At 39.1% G+C, this 27998-nt stretch overlaps 1 protein-coding gene across 3 annotated transcripts; it reads left to right on the top strand.

The window, feature by feature from the left end:
* The first annotated feature begins 1808 nt into the window (after positions 1 to 1808).
* On the top strand, positions 1809 to 27998 carry LOC124142656 (transmembrane protein 98-like). 3 transcript variants are annotated; one of them, XM_046511237.1, is made up of 8 exons: positions 2021 to 2172; positions 13640 to 13697; positions 15305 to 15473; positions 16467 to 16598; positions 18215 to 18424; positions 19474 to 19594; positions 22816 to 22852; positions 27460 to 27998. In XM_046511237.1, exons 3-8 carry the CDS (start codon positions 15337 to 15339, stop codon positions 27486 to 27488), a joined length of 666 nt encoding a protein of 221 aa, XP_046367193.1. In that variant the 5' UTR covers positions 2021 to 2172; positions 13640 to 13697; positions 15305 to 15336; the 3' UTR covers positions 27489 to 27998. The 3 variants fall into 3 exon arrangements, with proteins under 3 accessions (XP_046367192.1, XP_046367193.1, XP_046367190.1); XM_046511236.1 differs by lacking the exons at positions 2021 to 2172; positions 22816 to 22852 and adding an exon at positions 1809 to 1922; XM_046511234.1 differs by lacking the exon at positions 22816 to 22852.

Raw genomic sequence — 27998 nt, forward strand, 5'->3', positions numbered from 1 at the left:
GGGTGTCACGTGAAATAAGACGCAAGAGGGCGCCTCGGGCATGTTTCATGGGTGGATAAAACTAGTGTCGGTTCAGTTATGCAAACAAACATTACACTATCATTTGCACATTACAGGTGTCAGACCCGTCCTCTCCCAGCTGGGAGTCTATGCATGAATATTCAATATTTAAAATGGCGATTTGGACGCCAAATTGGGAGGTGATAGCATATCGTGTAGTTACTTGAATGAGTGAGTGAATAAAGTTTTACGCCGCTTTTAAGATTTTTCCTGCAATATTACGGCGGGGAGCGCGAGAAATGAGCTTCACAAATTGTACCCATGGGGAAATCGAATCTGGGTCTTCAGCGGGACGAGCGAACGCTTAAGCCACTAGGCTACCCCACTGCCTCTTTCTTGAATGACTCAATAAATGAGTTGTGACGTGAATGTTGTGTAATTACATACTCTGCTTTATATCAGCTATAAGACGGCGGTATATAAAGCACCTGGGTTAGGTACATTAGTGATTGATAGCATGAGCGCCTATTTGCAGTGTGCAATTTCGGGGCACGATGACACACAATCAGCCATGTCTTTTTGTTTGATTGTTTGTTTAACGCCCACAGACAGTAATATTACAGATGCATGACGGAGTCCTGTAAATAATCGAGACTGGGGCAGTCGACCCAGTGGACCGGTCAAGATCCGGGGTAGAATAGGTCTTCAGCAACCCATTCTTGCCATAAAGGCGATTATGCTTGTCGTAAGAGGCGACTATCGGGATCGAGTGGTCAGGCTCGCTGACTTGGTTGATGCATGTCATCGATCCAAATTGCGTGGATCGATGCTCATGATGTCCAGCACTGAAATGTCTGATCTAGACTCGATTATTTACAGACCGCCGTCATGTAGCAGGAATATTGCGGAGTGCGGCGTTAAACAACAAACGAACGAACGAACAAACAAAACAAAAACAACCCAGTGATTAACAGTGTGAACAACGACTAATGCCGTCAGGGAACGATGCCACGCGCTATCAACCAAGTCATCGAACCCTAACCTCCTCATTTGGTGAGTGGGTATTAATTTGCGACGCATATGCCAATATTCCAGTCATATCACGATAGAATCATTTCAGTCTTTGCGTTTCAGTGGTTATGCCGAAGGCCGAGGTTAGATTCCCCACATGGATACAATGTACGATGTGTGAAGCCGGACCATGTCTGGTTTCCGCCTGCCGTGATATAGCTGGACATTTGCTAAAGCGGTGTAAAGCCATACTCACTCACTGGTTTTTAAAATTCATAAACTGAAATACTCTGAAACAAGCACATTTTATGTCAAACTTTCTAATTTTATCCAGACCTATATTTGTTGTTACCTTGCCTGGCGTTCGGCATTATGGGGCTAAAGCAAGGACTGGTCGGCTCGGAGTCAGTACACTGTCTGAGAGGGTTATCCGTGTTAAATTGCGTCGCGGTATTTTATTAGTCCAGCACTATCAGAAGTACGGACCAGTCCGCAATGTAAGTGCGAAAAAATAATACTGCAGTGACGCTTTTGAAAGCTACAAGTTGGTATGCTTCTAAGTTTACGTCTCGGTAGGAAGGAGTTGGCGTCAATAGCGTCCCCAAACATCGTACTGAATTAAATTGCAATGACTTTGCAAGATTTTCCATCACGATACGTCTTACACTCCCCATTGTCCTGACGATGGATCGCATTTGCAGATTATGTCAAACTGACACGGGATACGTAAGCGAGACCTGAAAATTCCAACCCTTTAACAGTTACTCCCCTTTACATACAAACATGTCCATGAAGTGCTTGACATGTCGTTACTCAGGTTTGGTGACAGGGGAGTCTCTTGACAAAATCGAGTGACTCACGAGACCTTTCAAGTCACGTGATCAAAGTTACGCACTTGTGAAAAGAGAAAAGTAAGTTAAATTTGCAATATATGCGCCTTATATAACTTTTATCAAACTTAAGTAACTTTCCGAATCTTCTTCGCTTTAATCTTGTGCAAACTTGTGAAAACTTTTCACATAGTTAGAGGGTATGACCGCCATCTTAGTCTATGAGAGAGGTGGACCAGTTTGTTTGCATTTGTTGATAACGTTCAACAGGTGGTATTCCATCTAATCACACACTGATTTACACACTACTACAAATCGGTAACCCTCCCAGGTGAGTTATGTACATTAGGCGCCACACAATTGTGATATATAGGTGATAACATTCTGGTTTTACTGGGGTTTGTTTACAAAACGATTTGGGAGACTTACCGTTTACAAATCATGTTTTATTGTGGTACAAACTAACACATTGTCATGTATAGCAGTGCATATAGTCATTACTGACATTGTGGCCCGTTGCATGATCGATTTATTGCCGGTATTGTTTGATATGACCTAGTCCCCTGGACTGACAATGTTGTCATCAGGTCGAAATGTACTACAGTGTAAACAAAATGAGACCCTCCTATGTAAACATAGTATGTGAAATACAGCCATATTACTTGTGCTGCTATTTAAGGTTCATAATATTACTGTGATATCATTTATCAAACGCTTGCTACACAACATTAGACACCATTCATTTAAATCATATAATCATCTATGTTTGTTTTGTATGTTGTTTAACCATGTTAACGCCACACTCCGCAATATTCGAGCTTTATGACAGCGGTCTGTAAATAATCAAGCCTGGACCAGACAAACCAGTGATTGACATCATGAGCATCAATCCACACAATTTGAATACGATGACATGTCATCCCATTGATCGCCTCTTGCGACAAGCCTTTTCGGCAAGAATGGGTTGCTGAAGACCTATTCTACCCCGGACCTTGACGGGGCTTCATTTATATGCAAGATGCACTTTTGACTGACTTTTTCACAAAAAAAGTTCCAAATTTGGCATCTATAACTCAATTATTGGTAGTTAAATGGAAAGGGAACTCTAATGCAGTCCAACATCTAAAATTTGTCAAAACAGAACTGGTCAGGAGAAGAATACATTTCCAAGTAAACATGATAAAATGCTCTATTTTGCAAGTGTGTGGGATAGGTTTCACACCAGTACCTATACGCCATATACACTTTGCAAAAATAAGTTTTCAAATAACTGGCTCACATATCAGTCTTGTCAGTTGCATGCCTCAAAGTTTAATTTTTTACAAAGCAGTCATATAGCTACAAGTATTTTTTTCCATGTAGCCAGTGGTAAAATCAAGAAGTCAAGCCAGTATTGTAGGTAGCCAAAAGCATTTGAAATTGTCTTTATCAAATAACTATTATGATATGTACAAGTTTCAGCACTGGTCTTGAAATTGTATATTTGTGGAAACTGTACTTGATTTTTGTTATTTGTGACTCGAACAATGATGCAATTTTTGTTACTAGATTATATAGGCATATCCTTGCTTATCCAATGAGCATTGTCAACTAAAATAAACTACTGGTTACATTAATATTTATGTATTTTGGTTCATTGTCAACTTTAGAAGGAATTATTTGCGAGTACAATTATTAGCAGACATGTTTTCCAATATCAGCTGTTAATTATTTTTGTGTCTACAGATGTGTAGCAATAGAATTTAGTCACCACAAGATATTTTTCTAGGTAGTCATTTGGCTTCCTCTGAATTTTAGACAGTAGACAAACAGAAATTTAGGTCGCATTGGCGACCGTTTTAGTCGCAACTTTGAGGCCTGCAGTTGAGTTCATGGTAGGAAATTATAAATCGAATATATCGCTGTGCTGAGCCATGGATGAGAACCAAAGCTCAAACTTACACTCATATCTTCAATATTTCACTTTCAGAACAAATAATCATATATCATATATAAGCCTGACTATATAATAATATATAGACTGGCTTGTGACCTGTCTTCGCTGATGACCAATTATCGCCAAACCCCCTGTTATTGTGCACACATGTTTGCATCTCGTTTGGCTTTTGCTCTACTTGTTTTCATATCTGGAGAGAGAAATATTTATCCGAAAATGATAATCAAATCTGACATTTGTCAGGAAATACTGAAAAACACACCACTGAAAAATGCACATTTAGCTCTGTCATTGCTTACCATTCTTCCCCCAAATACAATCCTGAAACCTAATTTATCTATTTTTCCAAAAATGCATAACCTGCTTATACCAGAGCTCCAGATAAGCTTTTGGTGTTGTGGGTATTTTACCCATGCATTTTAAAATCATTGGGTATCAGTAATTCTATCTGCGTATTCAAATTTCTGTTACCCACTAGTTTTTACACATGTGGGTATTTAAGTCAAATATTTAAAACACTATTCATCTAGTCCCTGCAAACTGGTGTCGTGTGGGTTCGAAAGCTTTATAAGACTAAAAAATACCACGATACTTCCACAAGAAAGTGTGATGGAAAATGATCATGATGTAACTGTCATCGTGGAGTTTGGCAAGGTTGACGGAATGCCTGTTTATATTTTCAAAATAAGTTGCTGATTTGCTAATCGAATACGCAGGGTTACTTCACAATATTTTGATGATACGCACAAGTTTTATTTTTGTAGCGTATCTGTAATATTCGTTGCGTATTTGATACGCTTGGATTATATTTTACTACGTATTTCTGCATTTCTGATGCGTATTTCACGCAGATACGCAGCTTATCTGGAGCTCTGTTATACTTCACAGAAATCAAAGTTATTGGAACAGTCAACTCTACATGCTCTATACACCATGATACACACTTTATATTTCTGAAATAACATGCATAAAATGGTGATAACTGATTGTTAGCCAGTAGGCGGTAGGGAACAAATGCAAATCTGTTTTTCATAATATCTAGATGCAGGAAAGTGCTCAAGCAAACAATACAGCATTCTATAAAAATGCAGTTAATGGATAGAGTTAATGTCTATCACATGTTCGTTTTATTTCTTGGGGTGGTAGGGTTGCCTAGTGGTTAAAGCATTTGCTCATCAAGATGAAGACCCGTGTTCGATTCCCCACATAGGTACAATGTGTGAAGCCCATTTTTGGTGAAGCTGTGATATGGCTGGAATAGTGCTGAAAGTGGCGTAAAACAATACTCACTCGTGTTTTTCTTCAGGCACATGAACTCTTTCTATCCAAATATATGTATTCTTGATTACAAGTTGTCAAGATGACGGTTGTCACCATTCATGGCCGTTGTACTCCACGTCAAGGTTGAAGGACCTCCACAATTGTTACACTAAAGTAACTTGATATAATGCATCTAGCATGATTATAAATAGCAACAGTAACTATCTAAATGTATGAAAACAACGTGATCGTTGGTGTTGGCATCAGCATTCCAATCCTCTTTTATTTGAACTTCTTCTTTTTTTATGTTTCCATGGAAACGAGTAGGGTTCGTATCTGAGCCATAACTTGAAAACTGTTCCCCATTTTTCTGTGAAACTGCACATGTGCATTGGTTATCAGCATAACTGGTGCCTTTTGCTATTTTGATATTTGTCCAAATTAGTTTTTTTACGTTTACATAGAAACAATTTCGACTTTGTCTCAAACAACTCTAGGCTTTGTTTCTGAGCCATAACTCTCATACTATTAAATATTTTTGCATGAAACTGTACATGTGCAATGACCACATGCTCAACTATTCCCTTTTCATCTTTTAGAAAAATTTTAATTTGTTCCGTTTCCATGGAAATTTGGACTATCTCAAATAAGTAGTGTTTCTTTCCCACCATGAAACCATTATTACTACTATCTGGCTATAATTTGCTATTATTGTTTTTTTTATTTGCAAACACTTTTGCAGTAACAACTTGAACTAATGTATAAAAAATGGAGCGGGGAGACATATGTTTTTGAGTAAAAACTCATTCTAGTATGTATGTATGTATGTATGTATGTATGTATGTATGTATGTATGTATGTATGTATGTATGTATGTATGTATGTATGTATGTATGTATGTATGTATGTATGTATGTATGTATGTGAGTGTTATATTATTAGGAAGTAAAATAACAATGTTGAGATGTTAGAGCATGTACAGTGCCATACATTATTCTCAGGCCATTAGGGGGAACGGGTGGCCCTGTCGTACAAAGTGCCGCAATTCGCCACCTATGATCGTGGGTTCGAATCCCGGTTCACCCCGATTATGTTTCTAGGTTTGTCAGCACCATACCCGTGCTTGTGGGTTTCACTGAAGAGGTAAACGTCCTTTTCCAATAAGCTCCCCAAACTTCTGGACGAATATTCAATGTATATTTATCCACTTGTTCTCATTGGTATATGGCTGAAATAATGCGGATGCGATGTTAAATTTTAACTCGCTCACCCAAGACCAATCTGTAAGTAACCTTTATGATTACCCTGTTGTGTGTTTTCACTACATGTAACAAGGCCGAAAATTTAGATCCTTACTTTCTTGTGTGTGTGTGTATAAATTACAACTGTGACGTCATAATATATTTACACACTCCAGCGACGACACCAAGTAATTTAACAATTGTAGGGAGACATTTGAATTAAAATATACAGTATTTGTAAAGTAACAGTGTAACATTTATGATTGAAATTAAATTTGTCATTTCAATCGTAAATGTTACTCTGTTATGATTTGAGGAAACAGTAGCACATAAAGACTAAATAATTGCCCTGCAACTATGATTGAAAAAGTTTGTTTCGTTGACGTCTCAATAAGTTTGTTCACTGCTCCTCCATCTCTGAAAACTAATCATGCTAATCAAACCTGTTGTGTGTGGTTTTGTTAGCACACACACACACACCTCCTGTTGTGTGTGGTTTTGTTAGGGCGCACGCACACACACACCTGTTGTGTGTGGTTTTAATAGGGCGCACGCACACACACACATAGTCATTTTTCTAAAGCCCATGGCACTTATTACAGTGAATATGGTAGTGTGTTTTCATTGTGAAACTATGTTTCCCCTTTGAACTTGGTCGTGCTTTGAGTTTGGCTCTTTTTCCATTTGAAATTCAGTTCAGTTTAGTGTAAATTGTCTGTCTGTCTGTCCATCCATACTCATTTCGTTTCCGGAGCACAACTCTAAAACCATTCAGTATCTTTCAACAATAATTGGCAGATATATCAAACATATCCTGAAGTGGTGCCTTTTGCTATTTACAGATATTTGGTATTTTTATTTTTTTCAATTTCCATGGAAATAATTTGTACTTAGTCTCATCATGCTCATAAGGATGTGGATTTCATTTCTGGAGCTCAACTTAAAAAAAGTTTAATATAATTCAACAAAACTCAGCAGATATATCAAACACACCCCAAAGTTTTCCTTTTGTTATTTGCAGATGTTTTCCATTTTTATTTTTCTTGGTTTCCATGGAAACAGTTTGGACTTAGTCTCAAAAGAGGGGGGAGTTAGGGTGGATTTCGTTTCCGGAGAACAACTTGAAAACCATGAAAGACTTTTCACCCAAACCTGGTATTTGTACATGTAGTAATCATGTTAACCAAGGGCTGAAGTGCCTTTTGCTATTTAAGAGGTTTTTTTTAATTTCACTTTTCCCTGTTTCCATGGAGACAAGTTAGACTTAGCTGAAACAGAGGTAGGTGTCGTTTGCAAAGCAGAACTAAAACACTCTTCAACATTTTTCATCCAAACTTGGTACGTGTATTAATCAAGGGCTGAAGTGTTGCATTTTGTTATTTACAAATTTCAAAAAAATAATTTGTCCCTGTTTTCATGGCAACAAATTTGACTTTAACTCTGTTCATAGTGGTGTGCTTGTCCAAACCATATCTCTAAAACTAATAGGTACTCTTTCTTGAAACTGTGCACACACAAAGACCAGTTTGTCAACTGATGCCTTTTGCCATTAATATATATGGCCCAATACTTAGTCTGTCATACAAACCCTGAAACAAATATATCCAATACAGCCCATGCAAGTCTATAATATTTTGCATGTTTAGCATGTCTAGAATCACTGCAGTATAGGGTCTCTCGGCTCCTTTTTATTATATTTTTATAACTGTAATTTAACAACTGTTTTTTGTGTAAACATGGTAAACAATGTTCATTTCAGTGACTAGATGTTTGTCTAGTCTTGACCTGTCCTACTCCTGTGCATTGTGCGGAGAAGGCTGATCACGTAATATCATACCCCGGTCTTATCTCTCAAAAAGCAGAAGAAAATAATACATAGGCCATGGGTAATACAAAAGTACTGGTTACAGACAGATATCAGTGATACAAAAGTACTGGTTACAGACAGATATAATTGTTTAGGAAATATATTAATGATCATGATAATTGTATAAATGTGATATTATTTTACACAAGAGCTGTGACCTACATCAAGTACATGCTTCTAATTGTACAGTTTCTGACACAATGCATCAGTGTAAGCTTTAGCTAGGGTTCAGTAGACGAACATCTTGTCGCCATGGTCTTTAATGTTTTATAGTGGAATCAGTTGTAAATTATCTCAGTGAAATGTAATAAAAAGGAGCCCAGAGATTAGTTTCATTTTCAGAAACAGCTCAACACTTAGTCTGTCATACAGACCCAGAAACAAATCTATCCAATACAGCCCCTACGAGTCTATAATAGTTTACAAGCAAAGATTTCTGCAATTTCATATTATCATTTTCAGAAACATGAAATTGCAGTAATCTTTACTTGCCATCTATTATAGACTTGCATGGTCTGTATTGGATATATTTGTTTCAGGGTCTGTATGACAGACTAAGTGTTGAGCTGTTTCTGTTTGTAGTAAGGGACTTTGTGCCATGGGGAGAGGATGGGCATGTCTGCTGACCATGCGCTCCTGACTGCTGATAAGCTGTTGACAGTTTTATTACTAAACAAGATCCTTTTGGATAGGGCCATTCCTGTCGAAATGCACAGGTGTACCAAGATGTGTAGCTCCAATTTTCTATTTATGTAAGTGCTAGGGCACCGGTAACTTTCTCCTGTTGTTGCAGATGGGAGTCCCTGTTCATGGGGTCGTGACATTAACTACGCACTTTCCCTCCACAGAGCATGGGCAGTGTGTACCAGGCCGTGAAGGAACATCTCCTTCTTGAACTTTCCTGCTGTCTGTGTTTAGACTTTTACCTATAAGATGTTATCAAAGGCCAAACATAGGTTTTCATGTCTGAGAAAACACACTGTTGAAAAAACAAAGGACAACAAAACATAATTTGTCTTGAATAGAATTCCCAGGGGTTTAGCTGGACCTGCTCGGAGGAGGATGTTCACCCCCATGCATGCAGCAAATGTCAATAAAAACTCCCAAACTGGAATTAAAACTCTCTGAATGCATGTTATGTTAATTTAGTTGTGACTAATGTTATGGCTTTGTTACCATGGTAACGGTGATTTGTGCATCTCTGATAACAGGACCAATGAAGAGAAAGATCTTTTTATGCTTAGTTTTACATGACTGCCCTGAATGTTGTGTTGAAATGCCTCAGAATTTAGGAAAATAGAGCCTTTAGATCAAAACACAGTTTTGATTAAATCAAAGATTATTTTTCCTAATATTCCCACCAAGGGCTTGGTTTAGAATCCTAGATAAAGCCAAGAATCCTGACACTGAAATTGTACCGGTACCAGGGAACCTCAGAATGCTCAGTTCATTGTATGTATGGCCAAAGACAGACAGGATTATAAGAAGCTCAAGCAATGCATGTTTATTAACATGATTAAAGAGCACACTGACTTGTTTTTCTTGAAAGGCTGTCGCTACATGGCTGAAACAATGCCGATGCAACGTTAAATTTTTTACACTCTTGAAAGCCTGTATAATTTAATTATGCAGTGGTTGACAATGCTTTTACCATGTTAACAGATAGCATCTAGCACCATGGTATTACACAACAGTTGCACTTGAACAGGTACATGTGCACTATGGCTGTCAGCTATCATGAGGTGTTGCTACTGGTTTTGAAAACATTAATGTCAAACTAAAACTTTGAACAACTTTATTATCTGACCTGATTCTTTAGGAATGCTCGGAGTTTGACATTTAATCCAAGGTCTTCAACAAATGTTGGTAGAAATGCCGAAACTGGCAACAAATACCAAATCAGGTCATTATTCTCTGGTAATAAATGTCGCTAAAATGTTGCTCGATTTCCTGTATTATACTGATCATGCTGAATAGTATAGGAGAGGATTTAATTTTTACCTCCAACATTTTTACAATGTTAATAAACCACTAAATGTAGGACAATAAGCCTATCATTATTCAGGATTCTAAAAACAATCCCAATATTGGATAAAATAAATTTATCTCAGTTTGTTTGGCACAGGCACATAGTTTCGTAACACAGATCAATGCTTGTGATTGGATGCAACTTCAGAGGCACAGATGGCCCAGTCGTCTAAGGCGTGGCAACTCGCTGTGCCGAAATGCATCCCTTGGGCATGCCAGAAACCTATGATGGTGGGTTCGAATCCTGGTTCGCCCTGATTATGTTTGTAGGATTGTCAGCACCATACCCGGTTTCACCGAAGTGGTAAACGTCTAAGACCTGCATCACATTGAGCTTTCCTCCTACATTTAGCTGACACACCGTGATGTAACTGGAATACTGTTTAAAGCGGCGTTAAACCCAACTCACTCACTCACTCACTCACTCACTCACTCACTCACTCACTCACTTCGGAGGCCTGAAGGTACCGAAGGAAAGGTGTCATCCTTGCCTGTAAACACGCCACAGAGAGTGTTATACAGTGAAAGCATGTTGTCCTTGTGACCATTGGAAATCTGTCCAATTATCGGTCATGCAAGACAAACAACCTCTGGTTCTAAGAAGTGTGTTAATGGGATCGTTTGGTCATACTCGGTGACTTGCTGGTAGTGGTCACACTCGGGGACTTGGTTGATGCATGTCAGGGTGGATCGTTGTTCACAATATCAGTCACTGGATTGTCTTGTTCAGTCTCGATCATTTACATGACTGTGACCTATAGCTAGAATATTGCCAAGTGTGGCTTTGAACAACAAACAAATCTCTGAACATCGAGCTGATCCCATGGTTTCACTGTATGTAGTTGTTGCTAGCTGTTACCATGGTTACAGGATGCCTATTCTTGGCATCATCAAGTTAAGCTGTAATTTGGCTGCCAATTTGCACACAAAAACTTGATAAATACTTGTCTGCCACTCATGAAATTAACCGTCATGCTCATCATGAAATCAACAACATCCATGTGATGCATCAACATGGGGTGAAATGTAATCCACACAATGTATCCGACATGCCAGCCATGCATATCACTTTATCATCCCAAACTGGCTCCCACAGGAGATATCGCTTGGATGAGATCAAGCGATATCTACACTGTAGATATCGCTTTTGCGATATCAACACTGTAGATATCGCTGCAATGAAATTACATCACAATGCTTTGCAGACCATTGTGACATCACTGGTTACCATGATGTCACAATCAAATGACATCACTAATGGCTCTGCTACTGAAGCTGTTTGCAGTACTTTTTACACTGAAGACACTGCTAATTACTGTCTACAAATTGAAAAAGTTGAAAAAATGATGTTTGATGATAAATAAAATCTCACCCTCGTGTCTTTTGATATCAAATATATCAACACTCGTTGATAAAAGTGGCAAAAATCCTCGGCAAGCCTCGGATTTTTCCACTTTTATCAACTCGTGTTGATATATTTGATATCAAAAGACACTCGGGTGAGATTCTCTCTATAATGACTCTTAAAACCCTCCTGGATATGTTACTGACAAACAGTCTCCTCATAACCAGTTAATAGTGCATGCTTGAAAGCATGTGTCCATACACCATCCATTTCATCATATGTTGTGGAGAAGAGTGCATTAACAAATGTTTAAAAGGGAACTGAAATGGATTTTAAATTATATTTAATATGTTTCCCACTACAAGTTTTCTGTATAAACACCTGACGGAGATTAAAGTCCCCAGTTCACAAGTTTTTAGAATGTGTTCTCGCAAAAAGTAATTTGTCGCCGCATTATGAAGACTATTGGGCATAAACCATGCTGAATGGGAGCGGGAGAAAGCATATTGACTGTTTGCTTTATCCAGGCTAAAACAAACATGGCCAGATTAAGGCTTTATTTGACGCTCTCTCGGCCCAGCGATTGTTGGCCGATGTTTGCTTCTATAATTAGCCGGAGGAATGTCTTGTTCCTGACTGCCGTGGGGACTGAGTCGTGGTCAGCATCATTTGAGATGCATAGTCAGGTGGCACCAAAACTGCAGTGGCGTAGCTTTAATACCAAGTATGATGATGAAGAGGAAGACATTGAAACAGTATTACAAAGTGCTATATTAAAGGTACACATGTATATGTTGACAAAATGCTTATTACACTTATAACAGTTATACAATGTCATAATGTTGTGTTTGTGTACATTGTTATGTCACAGGCCTCAAAGTTTATTTTTTACCAAGTAGCCGTATGACTACAAGTATTTTTTTCCAGGTAGCCAGTGGTAAGATCAAGAAGTAAAGCCAATATTGTAGGTAGCCAAAAGCATTTGAAATTATCTTTTATCAAATAACTATTATATGTACAAGTCTTGGAATTGTATGTTAGTGGAAACTGTACATGCTGTACTTGAGATTTGTTATTTGTGACTCGAACAATGATGCAATTTATGTTACTAGGTTATATAGGTATATCCTTGCTTATCCTATGAGCATTGTCAACTAAAATAAAATACTAATTACATTAATATTTATGCATTTCGGTTCATTGTTGACTTTAGGAGAAATTTTTTGCAAGTACAATCAGTAGCAGACATGTTTATTTTTGCGTCTACACATGTGTAGCAATAGAATTTAGTCGCCACAAGATATTTTTGAAGGTAGTTATTTGGCTACCTCTGAATTTTAGAAAGTAGACAAATTGAAATTTAGGTCATTGGTCAGCGTTTTAGTCGCAACTTTATGACCTGCTGTCAAGAGATATGTCAGTTTGGATTAAAGTGGTTGTGTTGAAGATCCAGGTTTAACAGACACTTTCATCCATAAGTGCATATCACCATGTGGTTCATTTCACAACACTCCTTAAGCAATATCAAGTGTTTGGGGTATTTTTTCACATAGTCTATAGAGACAATTTTAACCATGTTAAACCATTTTAAACCCTTTTTTTTATCATGATGATGATGATGATGAGATGCCTTTTTGCTTCATTAATGATGCCACCCCTCCCCTAGCAAGCCCAAACAATGTTTAGGTATGAAGTCACCACCATCCTCCAGACCATTTTAAACTATTTTTGATGATGATGATGATGATGATTATGAAGTGCCTTTTTGCTTTATGAATGATGCAAACCCTCCCCAAGCAAGCCCAAACAATGTTTAGGTCACCACCACCCTCCAGATTCTCTTACATTTTTTGTGCCAGCCTCACTTGTTTCTGATTCGAACTCCTCCCCAACAAACACATATACATTTACATACAGCACCCACCCACCCAACCAACCTGTATCATGTACATCAGATAGAGGACAGGTCACCTAGCATGATCATGTTCATAGTGCTCAGTGTTTCAGACTTCCATCAAAAGCTGAGGCAATATCATGTATTTTGACACACATTACCAGCATCGTGTACTACCTTGAGTAAGATAGTTATGCTATAATATATCATATGTGACACTTTTTCAGACTGGGAAGATGCGATTGTGAGCAGATGCTCTTGGACAGAATGAAGACGTATAACTAGGTGAGACAAGCATCTTGTTTACCCTGTGTTGGCAGGATGTGATGTGTTTATATTGACACCAGGACACAAGGGCCGGCAGGGCTACACCAGCTTGTGCTGGGGGGACATGGCGTGCACCAAGGTGCACACTTGTACAGAGTTGTAAGAAGATCGTAGTACGAACTTGTACATGTATTGCAGTGGCAAAGGTTGTATTGGCACTGCAAGATACAAAAAGGCCACGTTATACTGTGTTAGGCCAAACAAACAAAAGTTGTGTTTCAGGTAATAGATATGGGTCAATAGGTATTTTTTGTGGTATTTTTGTCCCTGTTTATATATATATATATGTATTTTTATGGCTATCGACACAGATGGTTTAATCAGCATGTTTTAAATTAATGTTACAATGATATGGTTTTTTGGTAGGTCAAAATTACTGAGGAAACCATGATGGAAACATCAAAGTCTTTCCCAAATATTAGATATGGGCTTCTCAGCATCTGTTTCCAACGGAGATAAATAAAATTGTGTTGCAGCTGAAATAATTGGTCGCTTGGGTTACCTGAAACACAAGTGAATTTATTTCCCGTAATAGAAAGTTGTGAAGATGTGTACAAAGAAGCTTGCAGTGCATTGTTGTGATAAAGAGGGATGCACTGTGATCATGGCAATAGAATGGTGGTTTCTGGCTCATCTGTATTGTGTATGAAACATGTTTATACCTCATGGCCATGATGTCTGAAGAGGGTGTTCTGATCCCTGCATGGCCAGAATACAAAGCTGTAATCACTGGTAATGTATTTGGATCACAAAAAATAACAATGGATGTGTAATGGAAGGGAAAATGTCATGCTGGCAGCTGCATTTTAAATATCAGCCAGTCCCATGACCATGATGACTTGTTTTAGCAATGTTAGCTGCACAGGCAAGAAGTAAAAAATGACCAAATTGAATCGATGTGATGTGGTGATTACTGTGAGGATGAATACCACCAATATCTTAATGCAAAATTAATCAAGAGGAAACCAGACAAACCAGTGACTGACAGCATGAGCAACACCATACTATTGGGTCACATTGACACTGCCAAGTCAGATATGGACCCCATTCCTGGCACTAAGATGATCATAATTCCTATACTGTATCATAGACTTACAACGACCCGTGAAGATTCCGGGGTAGAAAAGGTCTTCAGCAACCCATGCTGGCCGTAAAAGGTGACTATGCTTGTCGTAAAAGGCATCTAACAGGATTGGGTGGTCAGGCTCGCTGACTTGGTTGATACATGTTATTGATCCAAATTGCGTGGATTGATGCTCATGATATCAAGCACTGGATTGTCTGGTCCAGACTCGATTATTTACAGACTGCCGTCATATAGCTGGAATATTGCTGAGTGCGGCGTTAAACAACAAACCAACCAACCCTTTAACCAGCAAATATACTACTCCAATTTTGATAAGGAATTTTTTATCTTTCCATGATACACAAAAATGATTTTCATAAAATGCTATAAAGATAAGTGTACATTTAAATAGAAAACATCTGTGGTTATCCCTATCAAAAGGGTATAAAGCCTTAAAGAAATGCTGTTTGAAACTGAGTAAGGCGCTTGTGTGTTCCAGATTCCCAGATCAACCCTTCGTGTCGTAGCAACATGGAGGTTGTGGTTGTGGTGGCCATCAGTATTCTTGCCACAATATTTCTTGCCTCCCTCGCAGCACTAGTATTTGTATGCCGGCAGAGATATTGTCGCAAAATGGACCTCATCACAGCTCAGCACAAGGATACAAGGTAAGATGATGTCATGTGGCAATTTTTTTATTTGTACAATAAAACAATCATGACAAGAATGTTGGGAGATTCTATCATATAATGGTGTGTGTTTTCGAAGTGATAAGCCAGAAGCATGATATCACTATATGATAAATATGCAAATGAGGTCCTCTTGCAGGAACTGCTTTCAAGCTCCATACACTGCTGAATGCTGTCTTTCTTAATTAACTATTGACTGACGATCCCAATATGCTTAGAAAGGGGTTCCCCATGTGTCACCGTGTTTAGCTTAACAAACATGTTGTAAGTCATTTGGCATGATAGTGTAAATTGGGCGGGTCACCCAAACATGGATACCTGTTGATCCCCTCCGTGGCCTAGTAGTAGAGCGTCCGCCGGAAGGTTCGGGGTTCCATCCCCTAGCCTAGTTGACATCAGTATTGATAATCAATGATAATAAACTCTCAATCATGATGATGTCAAAATCATCGCTTCCATTTAGTTACCCGTGAAGATCCGGGTAAGAATAGGTGCTCAGCAAGACATGTGACTAACCAATAAAAGTACCTTTGTCATACATGACTGTGAGACCCGTGAAGATCCGGGGTAGAATAGGTCTTCAGCAGCCCTTGCTTGCTGTATAAGGCGACAATACTTGTCATAAGGGGGCAACTAACGGGATCGGGTGGTCAGACTCGCTGACTTTGTTGATGCATGTCATCGTATCCCAATTTGCACAGATCAGTCTATACTGTCAATCACTGGATTGTCTGGTCCAGAATGGAATATTTACAGACCCCAGTCTATATGTGAGTTGCAAATGCACTATGAATAAGCTGCTCTGTTATATGTTGTTCTGGATAGTTTATTGATCTTGTGATTTCCGAGCACCACATCTGATTGGATGTGCAGGTGCATCTGAATAATGTTCATGTCTTTATTCTTATGCTATTCTATATCAGGTGTACCACGACAATCCTAATTCTCCTGTAATCCTGTGTGTTTTGTCAGGCCTGATGTGCAGCTCATCACATCCGACCCGGGGCCACAGACAATGACTGGCGTGGAACTGGACGATGTCCAGATAACCAACCCCAAGATAGAGGAGATCCTCAAGGACGAGCGATGGGTGGACGATGCCACGTAAGTCACATGTCCTCCTTCACCTTCTGGCAATCATGACCCGTCACCATTATCTACTGGATATGGTGTCTGCGCGAAGAGTGGAAGATTGGTGGTTCCATCCCCGGCCCCGTCATACCAACAGACGTTAAAGATGCTACTTGTAACCCTGCTGGGTGCTGGGCATTAAGGGGATAAAAGAGGGACTGGTTGGTCCAACAATGTATGCTGTGTCTGAGTATAGTATCTATGTTAAAACAGCCCCACGCTTGCTGTAAAAGGCGACTTTGCTTGTCATAAGAGGCGACTAACGGGATCGGATGGTCAGGCTAGCTGACTTGGTTGATGCATGTCATCGATCCCAATTGCGTGGATCGTTGTTCATAATGTCAATCACTGGATTATTTACAGTCCGCCATCATAAAGCTGGAATATTGTTGAGTGCAGCGTTAAACAACAAGTGCTAAGTGCTATAATCTTAAATACGATGTTACTTGTGGCAATGTTAGCTGCACAGGCAAGAAGTAAAAAATGACCAAATTGGATCGATGTGATTTCGTGATTACTGTGAGGGGGAATACCACCAATATCCCAGGGCAAAATTAATCAAGAGGAATCCAGGCAAACCAGTGACTGAAAGCATGAGCAACACCCCACGATTGGGTCACATTGACACTGCCAAGTCAGATATGGACCCCACTTGTTGAAAGGGGCCCTTCTTTGGGGAAACTAGATCTCACAAAATGCTGAAGATTTATTGATTTTGATCTGTAATCCTGAATCAAAAGGGACGGTCGGGTCGCCTAGTGGTTAAAGCGTTCGCTCGTCACGCCGAAGACCCGGGTTCGATTCACGACATGGGTACAATGTGTGAAGCCCATTTCTGGTGTCCCCCGCCGTGATATTGCTGGAATATTGCTAAAAGCGGTGTAAAACCATACTCACTCACTCACTCCTGAATCAAAATTCAGTGACAAATTTCAGTGAACTATAGCAAGTGTATTTGAAAGTAAGTCATTATGGAAGGGAATAATTGAAAATCAGATGTCTTGAAATGGAATGTAAATCCATCAGTGATCATTGTAAATTGTATGCTGTGTGTGCTGCAATCATATGGGTCGGAAAATGTGATATGGGATTGGATCCCAGAATTATTTTCTCAGTCCCAAATGTGTGAAAAACATGCCGTTCAGATTGATGAAATAAGTCATTTATTATATATCAAGTTTGAGTAGTATTTATCAAAATATTCCTGGCTTAAATTTGTTGTCTGGGTTTGAATCCCAGATAGCACTGATGATGATCCTTGGTTTCACTTTGGACTTCCCTCCAATATTTAGCTGACATGATATTGTTGTTAAAACTGTTTAGAGCAACTGAAGACCCATTCACACATACTTGAAAACCAAAGAGAACCTTCACCAGTATTGGATAATAATTCAGTGAAGACAAGTGGTTGAGAAAGTTAAACTCTCCAGAGCAAATTGACATAAAATTGAAATCAGTTATTGGGAATATGATTTACATGACAAACATACTTGTCTCATGACATAGCTCACCTGATATATATGTCCATGGTCTGATTGAACACTAATCTTGGGATGATTCTTACATGTTTTTCTGTCACTTGTTTTCAGTGGATTAGTGCCTCACTGTATATCTATACTGAAAACTTGCCACCAGTTGACAGAGAAATTGGTTGGCATGACGATGGGCAATGCTCAGAATATCCGGACACAGGAAACACTGACAGATATTGTTGCCATTGCCAAAAGAATCAGCCCTAGAGTTGATGAGGTGGTGAAATCCATGTACCCCCCTCTAGACCCTCGGTTACTTGAGGCCAGGTGAGTAACGCTTTTATCACCCATTAAGCTCCCCCTAGAGCCTCAGTTAAAGGAGGCCAGGTGAGTTATGTTATTACCAACCATGTACCCTCCTCTAGAGCCCTAGTTACTGGAGGCCAGGTAAGTTATGTTATTACCAACCATGTACCCTCCTCTAGAGCCCTAGTTACTAGAGGCCAGGTGAGTAAAGGTTTTGTCAACCATGTACCCCCCCTCTAGACCCTTCGGTTACTGGAGGCCAGGTGAGTAAAGCTTTTATCACCCATTTGGCTCCCTCTAGAGCCTCAGTTAAAGGAGGCCAGGTGAGTAAAGGTTTTGTCAACCATGTAATGTAAGTCCTCATCATGAGAATATCCAACCTCATTAAAATCAGATCTTTTACTCCCATTCTATACCTTGCATGAAGATCTGGCAGAACCCTTTACAAACGAACTTTGATCTAACTAAAGAATTCATGGGTTCTTGGATCAATCAGATGTCGGCTATCTTAAACTATATTCTTTCTCTACCACCTTGATTAAGAAACAACAAGGTGCATAAAATATCCACAACATATTGTGCAGCCTTTATAATTTTCCATTCAGAACTGTATGCTTATGTTTATTCTTTGTGATCAGAAATTCAATATGCTGCTCTGAATTGTTCACTCAGTTATACCAGATTGTCAGATTTTAGCAGTAACAGAGTTTAAGTTCTGATTTTGATCTGATTGGTTAATAACAAATATAACAGGTCAGATCAGGACTGTTCTGTATGTGGCTTCCAACTTAAGTATTAGCTGTTCAGGGGCGGCAGGATAGCCCAGTGGATAAAGTGTTCGCTCGTCACGCTGAATACCCGGCTTCGATTACCCACATTGGCACAATGTGTGAAGCCCTTTTTTGGTGCCCCCCACCGCGATATTGCTGGAATATTTCTAAAAGCTTTGTAGACCAAAACTCACTCACACCCTCACTCATTATCTGTTGCTTCACGAGAAAGGCATTTAGTCAGCAATTTATGATAATCGTCTTCATGACAGTTGACATGTTTCTGTTATTTCATTGCAGATGCACAGCTCTAGTCCTCTCGGTCAGCCATCTTGTTTTAATCACTAAAAATGCCTGCAAGATGTCAGGAGTCCTCGACTGGATTGACCAATCTCTGGCAGATGTGGAGGACCACCTTCGGGTAGGAATCACAACCTTCTTGAGATCCCACAATACCACATACCCTCCAATATATGTACCCACTTCCTTGTTCATCCCTCCATGCAATACACAAACATCTAGATCTAGAAGCAAGATCAGATTTGTACAGGGAATGACACTTTTTCCATGTCCTTTTTTTCTTTTCACATTCTGACAAAAATATTGTTTTGTTTTCATGTTGTTTGTTTATGGATTATTTGTTATGTGTTTATTTTTATACATCATACCCACACATTCCTTGGAAAATCATGATGTGGTAGTTGTGTTTGTGGAGAGTAGGATAACCTCCTCACAGTCACATAGCTCTATCTAGTATTTCTTTCAGGTTATTTAACAAAAGTATTACACTCAGAAATGAATCCATCTTGCTTTCTGGGCTGAATTGATGCCACTAAATAATGGTTCACTTTGTGGTTGATTCTGTTGGATGTATTTTTGGCACATAACCTTGTTGGGATTACCTGTTTATTCTTGTGTTTTTAGCACACAGCAGGGTAGAAGCTTGTCAGTGTTTTCACCAGTCTTCCCATATCCAAAAGAACTTGTTTTGATGTTCTAATAATGTGCAAGTCTGACCTTGAATCTATATCATAGATACATCTTTTAATGTCTCATGAGACAAACGTGTATCCAGTTTTTACCCCACTTGCTCCCTCTGCTGAAAGAATACAGGGCTCCAGATGAATAGATTATTTATCGACAAGAACTTGAAAACATGAACACTGAAACTCAGCATGCTGAGTTGCATCTTTTATATATAAGGATATATATATAGGACTTTATCATCCAAAACTGGCTCCCACAGGAGATATTGCTTGGATGAGATCAAGCGATATCTACACTGTAGATATCACTGCAATGAAATTACATCACAATGCTTTGCAGACCATTGTGACATCACTGGTTACCATGACGTCACAATCAAATGACATCACTAATGGCTCTGCTACTGAAGCTGTTAGCAGTACTTTTTACACTGAAGACACTGCTAATTACTGTCTCCAAATTGAAAAAGTTGGAAGAATGATGTTGGATGATAAATAAAATCTCACCCTCGTGTCATTTGACATCAAATATATCAACACTTGTTGATAAAAGTGGCAAAAATCCTCGGCAAGCCTCGGAATTGTTCCACTTTTATTAACTCGTGTTGATATATTTGATATCAACTGACACTCGGGTGAGATTCTCTATTTATTTTATATATAGGGTTATTAGGATACTTTGCTTTACACAACCCATATATGAGGCTACAGGTTCAAACTAAAAGCTGCCATTCTTGTTTCGACTGAAGGTATTTATATTTCTGAGCCCAAAACAATGGCTTACTTTCACAATCTGTTGGCGCTTTCAGAGATTGTTTTTAATCAGCCGTCTGTCATTACTTAATTTTGAGCTCTGTCACCGTCACAACTGGTTTTCTCAACCTCTTGTTTATGATAGATGTTAGAGTCTGGTCATACCTGTCATGTATCATCATTGTATCAAATGTCACGGTCGGTTTGAAGGTCATTGGATACATGGAAATATCTACAATCAGAAAGTGTTGTTGTGTCATAAGTAGACTTCATATTTGTACCGCAACAATTAAAGTGCTCAAAACTTCGTTATTATCGGAGCTAGAGGCATGTGACTTTCCCAAGCCAGAAGTGATGTTAAACCAGAAGATCTTATACTTATAACATTGTTATCATGGTAGTCAGAGGCATAGACTTATCGGTTCAAAGTTGACTGCATTGGTCATGCATGTTATCATGGTAGTCGGAGGCATAGACTTGTCTGTTCAAAGTTGACTACATTAGTCATGTGTGTTATCATGGTGGTCGGAGGCATAGACTTGTCTGTTCAAAGTTGACTGCATTGGTCATGCGTGTTATCATGGTAGTAGGAGGCATAGACTTGTCTGTTCAAAGTTGACTGCATTGGTCATGCGTGTTATCATGGTAGTTGGAGGCATAGACTTGTCTGTTCAAAGTTGACTGCATTAGTCATGCGTGTTATCATGGTAGTCGGAGGCATAGACTTGTCTGTTCAAAGTTGACTGCATTGGTCATGAGTGTTATCATGGTAGTCGGAGGCATAGACTTGTCTGTTCAAAGTTGACTGCATTGGTCATGCATGAAGTTAACTGTCTCCTTATAATGTGGTCAAAAGTTTAACAAAAAGGGTACTGAAGAAGCTGTCTGGAGCCCTGTATGAACTGGGACAGGATCCTAGGTTAATCTTTAGATTCCATACCTCTGTATATTATATTTGGTCAGGCTCAGTTTGGGAAACATGTGAGCATAGCTGACTGCTTCGGTCATCAAGACTTCTCTTGGAATGAAATCAAACTGACTGATTGAATGGAAGACAATCTGATACTAAATTTATCTAGAATGTGGGTTGGTGTTGTCAGAATGTTGCTTTTTCCCATCTAACATGTTTGAATTTGGAAAAGTTGGGTGATAAATCCACTATTGGTTCTCAGGCACTGAGATGACAGCCACACAGCCTCCTTGAAAACACATGTACCATGGAACTTGGAGCATTTTTGACAATGTATACATGTTATCTAGGTGCATATAATACACCAGAAAATAGTGTATATAAAGACAGTCTGGATTCCTAGGCAGCTCATTGACAAAAGACTTCACAGTTTTTTACAAATATATTTTACAAATCAGTGCCTCATAACCAATTGTTTTATGATTTATGATGAGGCCAGACCAATCAATGTTCTTGATTTCGATATGAGTCCGTCCTATTTTGCTAAAAGTGAAAAAATAAGAGATTGTTTTTGATTGAAAACATGTGTTAATGAAACTTATTTACACTTCTCTGCATTTTTGTTTTAATTTTTTTCGGGCAACATGTTCAAGAAATTAACTCATTTCGGTTTTTTAAAACCTTTTTTTCACCCACCTTCTTTAAAAGAAAGTCTGTGAAACAAGGCAACAAATTGGTCTGGTGTGATGGTGATGGTGGTGATGGTATGGGGTGGTGATGGTGATGGGATAGTGATGGGGATGATGGTGATGGTCTGGTGTGATTGTGATGGGGATGGTGGTGGGATTGGGTGATGGGGATGTTGGGATGGTGATGGGATGTTGGGATGGGGATGTTGGTGATGATGGTGATGGTGATGGGATAGTGATGGGATGTAGCTCTTGTCGTAGACCTTAACATGTCAGCCACTAACATAACCCGCTTGTTTTGTAGATAATGAAAATCATGGCGAACAATGAACCTGGTGTAGGTTAGTATCACTAACAATGCTGATACCATATTTCCTCTAATAGATGCTGGATCTAGATGTACTGTCAAAACCACATTTGAAGAACTGGTCTCTAAAACGCTGGGCATGTATTACAGTAATAATTGTCCTTATTTAGAAAGTATAGTCCCTAACTTACTGTGAAAACATAGAGCCCGGGTCTTCAATACGTACAAGATGATGTAATATAAGTACGCAAGCAGCATCAGTTGGAGGAAATATGCTATGCTTATGCCACAACAAATTAATCACATTTATATGGACAGTGTTTTGTGTTTAGAATTTGTTATAATACCCTTGACCTTTTAGGTCAGGGGTATATAGTTATACCAGGGGTCCGTCCGTCCGTCTGTCCGTCTTAAAACTTTGTCAGCGCGATTTCTCTTAAACTATTCAGTGGATTCATCTCAAACTTAATACATATAATCTGTGTCATATAGGGGTGCAGTCAAAAGAAAAAAATTGTTTTTATTAATTTCCCATTTTTGTATGAATTTTCAAACCCTAGTGCTATCGATTATTAAATTTGAAACTACTGACACACTAGGCGGGTCGGGGGTATTCGTGAGCCTTGTTTTTGGTTTGCTTTTACCTATCATTGATGACTGCTGTCTATTTATTTGCTAAGTTTACATGTTTCAAAAGGCCTGGTTTGGGCACACCATGGCCGCAGTTTCAGGTGAGCTTTTCCTGATGGTTAGTCTGTCTGTCCATTCTCTGAGACAGAATATTGAAGAACTTGGAAAAAATATTTTCAAATTGTGTCCAATTTATCTGCTATAAAAGGGCTTGGTCCAGTTCAAGGGCTTGTAACCATGTCCATATTGCTGAGTGCACCATTAAATAACAAGAAGAAAAAACAACAAGAGCATGTAGATAGAGCTGTTACAATGAGCCTTGCAGTAATAAAATATGTCTCCATCATCATGTTGAGATATGATTCATTATTTGTGATACATGCCTGGAAAGTGGAAGGTCGGGGTTTCGATCCCTGGCCTTGTCATACCAAAAGACCTTAAAAGATGGCACTTGTACCCTGACTGGCACTCAGCAGTAATGGAAAGTTCGGATCGGAGTCAGTATACTGTGTCTGAGCATGCTGAGTAGGATATTCATGCGAAACTGTGGCATGGTATCTCAGTGGGCTAGTATATCATGGTATATAGAATCGGCATCAGTACAGACAAGTACAAGCAGCCACACGTGCATGCATGTCGTTGTATAAGAGCAATAATCTTGGACGCAACGTTAAACCCCATTTCACCTCAACTCATTCGTGACATTGATGCTCAATTTCTTATTTATATGCAGTGTCTGAAATAGTTGCTTGCCCACTATCCTGTGACTGGAACACAAGACACTTGCCCAGAGCAAATTTGTAAAGTTTAACTAACATTGATTTCTGACTATCTGAATGTGTATGTCAGATAAACAGTTGGTTTTTTTAGCCATTTTCACACTAATTGACTGACACATTCTTGTCCAATATTCACCTGTCATTTTGTTCAAGCTACCTCGACACCAGTATAGCAATTCACAGAGACATGACTTTGTCATGACTACAAGCCCATGTAGGCAGTGATCAGGTCTTGTTACCTCCTAACACTGAAGCATGTTGTACCTGCTCACCTGTCCCTCCTCATTGTGACTTGGAACAAAAGAACAAAAGTTCACCAGTAAAACTTACTTCCTTATTGTGTATTGAGGTCATCACGACCAACCTGTTTCTGTCTTTTAAAGGGGCGGTAAGGTAGCCTAGTGGTTAAAGCGTTCGCTCATCACGCCGAAGACCCGGGTTCGATTCCCGACATGGGTACAGTGTGTGAATTGGTGTTCCCCACCATGATATTGCTGGAATATTGCTAAAAACGTCGTAAAACCTTCCTCACTTACTCACTGTCTTTTGAATCTTAAAGAAGGGGGCACCGACTTTAGGCCAGATTTTGATGGGTTTTCGAATTCCACTAACAAATATCTGAAAAGTGGAAACATTAGGATGTGACATATGATTAAGTCCCACTGCATATGCTGGGTACATTGCAACATTCAGATAATGTTTTGGACCCCCAACCCCAAGTCTGTTTTATACGATTCCTTCCTCCTGTCATGCCTGTAGACAATCTTTTCGCTAACAAAATCTCAAACCCTATGTACATGCTGATGCTTTAGGGTTTTGAATTTTAAGTCTGTACCATATTCACCATAATAAGTACCCTGGGACTTAGAAAGTTGACAATTGGGGAAATAATCAACGCCATGCCCACTAAGTTCAATTTGTTGTCAGAGATAAACAGTACAAAGCAAACATTGGTCATGCTGATGAAACTAATTGTTTTCTATGATAGTTATGAGGGAGTAACATTTCCTTTCTACACAGGTGTTTTCTCCAGATAATCTGTAATATGCACATGAAAATATGGACTCTTCAAAGTTGTCGGTTCAAGTATGTGGTAGGAGGGCGTTTAAAAGGATTACTTACAAATTAATCAATTTTTTTTTGGAGCAGGCACTAAATATAGCAACTACGGTACTTTGCTGTGCCAAGACATTTCAGCGATGTTATGTCATATATCTCCTTTGACATTTTGTTGAATTATTGATATGTCAAGAACAAGGCCATCCTCAAGGTCATATAGCCTAAAAAAAGTTTGATTGATAAATTGAGAGGGATTCTGGCATGTTCATTTGTGTAGCAACGTGTTACAAATGGTGACACTCTGTACACTCCGAGAGTCACAAAATATACCTGCGGTTCCCAAGTTGGAAGGGTATTTATTATCAATCTCAGTGAAAAGGAAGCGGGTAAACATGAAAAAGAATAATCTGAAGTTTACAGGATAAACAACTTTTCTATTGGACGAGATAAGGTCACATGACCGAGAAACTGATGTTTATAAGGGTCAGAATGAAACATTTAGGATGCTAATTTGTTTTTCATGAGACTGAATTCTTTAAATGACAAACATAGACTGACTACTTCCACATTCCTGGAGAACGCATATTATCTGGCTCATGATCTCACAACAACAGTTTTACCCAGGGGAACTTAGTTTAGATTCCTAGTAAAAAAAATTGTAACTTTATCTGCAAATTCTAAAATTCAGGCGTTCTCCAGAGCCTTATGTCTCTACCTTTTGCAAAGCTCAATTTCACAAGGTCTCTTGGGGACCCAACCTCCTGATCTAAACTTCCAGTTGTTCATTTAAACAATAGCAGGGGAATGTGTCAGTTGCAGTTTCAGACATCAATTTACACAAGAGAGTGTTCTTTCTGCTGCTGACTTCACACAGTTAGAGGCCCAGTTATCAGTATTGAAAATGACGTGAAACAAGGCAGCTGTATTATGGGCATTAGACAAAAGTGAGTGAAGAGTATGGCTTTTTGTCCCTCTCCGCAGTATTCCAGCTGTATTGCGGGGCATCACAAATGGGCATCACCCAATGTACCCATGTCGGGTATTGAACCTGGCCAATGGCTTTAACCACTAGCCTACCCCACAGCCCCCATTAGACAAAGAATGTATACCCCCTGTGGGGATTCTGGGTTAGAATTGGTCCCCCAGCTGCCTCTGCTGGTCGTAAACAGTGGCTAAGTGAATCGGGTGGTCAGACTTGGTGACTTAGTTGATAACGTTTGTGTGCCCCAATGGAGTGGATTATTGCTCACAATATCAATCGCCTGATTGTCTGGTCCAGATTTGATTATTTACAGGTCTCTCTGTGTGTGTCGCTGTTAAAGAATAAACAAACTAACGAAAGAAAACCAGTCACACAGCTCTATGTCTTAGACAGTGTGTCCATTGTTTTAGCATCAGTTAAGATACTTTGGAGCAGTGTGTTAAATAATTGTTTAGTCAGTGGTAGCTATGTAATGTTTTACGAGCCAATTTCAGACTTAAGTAGCCAGTCTTTTTTACCCGACAAAATAGAGGACACTTATTTCAAATTTCGACATGGTTAGAACTTCAATCTGATCTTTTACTACTGTCAGGTACATGCACTTACCCCTGTAAAAACGATTGCAATCTTGACGGTAGTTAATCAATGTAATGTGCTGACGACCATTAGTGGTCAAATGGCTGCGTCAGAAGTTACTTATGACAATATGAGGCATTCCGAAACTGAGAGAAGTCGTCTTTTCCTTTAAAGTTGTGACGGTTGATGACCTCCTTTTAATGACCGATATCATTGTTTTAAGAATTAAGTCTTATTTTTCAAGTTAACATTTTTTATTTGAGATGAGAGTGTAACGTAAAAAGAAAATAAAGTTAGTTGGGCTACGTATACGGTTTGTCACCTCTTACAACATGCATGGGTTGCTGAAGACCAATTCTAACCAGGATCTTCACGGTTTAAGATAGAAAGAGATCATATGTTTGTATATGTCTGTCTGTCTGTCTGTCTGTCTGTCTGTCTGTCTGTCTGCCAACTCCATTTACTGCTGAGGCCACTCACCTTAAACATGAATTTATTATGATGTGGCCCTGTCACTACCGTTTATGCAGTCAGACAATCTGTTCTCTTATGAGTCGTAACCATGACAACTGTTTTCACTTGGCCTTGTTTAAGATTCCAGATTTTTGTCCCCAGGTCCTACGAGAGGCGAGTCTGAACAATGAGTATTACAATCCCCCTCAGACAGACATCACTATTACAACGACGCCGGACATCGAGGTACAGATGCCGCAGCCAGAGATCGTCATGCAAGCAATATCGTCCAACAGCTCGTCTCAAGTGTGAACATGCCAGATATTTGTATGAAAGTGGATGCATATTCTAAGTACTGCTTTAATCATGAAAAATAATAAATGGTTGTCTTTGTAAAAGTCCGAAATGACATTGTGGTTAGTTGCAGTGTGTAGATGACTACCATCCAGAGCAGACCCGTAGTTAGGCATGGGTAGGACAAGGTTGATGTTTTTAAGCCCTGCTATTAGGATTGTTTTATTCTGTGACTTTTTTTATTCTGTTGGCTGTCTTATTCTGTGACTTTAATCACTGGTCCTCAGAGCTCCAGATAAGCTTTTGGTGTTGTGGGTATTTTACCCATGCATTTTAAAATCATTGGGTATCAGTAATTCTATCTGGGTATTCAAATTTCTGTTACCCACTAGTTTTATGTGGGTATT

Source organism: Haliotis rufescens, unplaced genomic scaffold (assembly GCF_023055435.1).
Source record: "Haliotis rufescens isolate VD_foot unplaced genomic scaffold, xgHalRufe1.0.p SCAF_10, whole genome shotgun sequence".
NCBI lineage: Eukaryota > Metazoa > Mollusca > Gastropoda > Lepetellida > Haliotidae > Haliotis > Haliotis rufescens.

Excerpts from the sequence above, each read along its gene's own strand:
- LOC124142656 (XM_046511236.1), top strand. The coding sequence starts at position 15,337 with ATGGAGGTTGTGGTTGTGGTGGCCATCAGTATTCTTGCCACAATATTT. Across the intron at positions 18,425-19,473 it reads CCTCGGTTACTTGAGGCCAG|ATGCACAGCTCTAGTCCTCT; the intron begins GTGAGTAACGCT and ends ATTTCATTGCAG. Across the intron at positions 19,595-27,459 it reads ATGTGGAGGACCACCTTCGG|GTCCTACGAGAGGCGAGTCT; the intron begins GTAGGAATCACA and ends TTTTGTCCCCAG.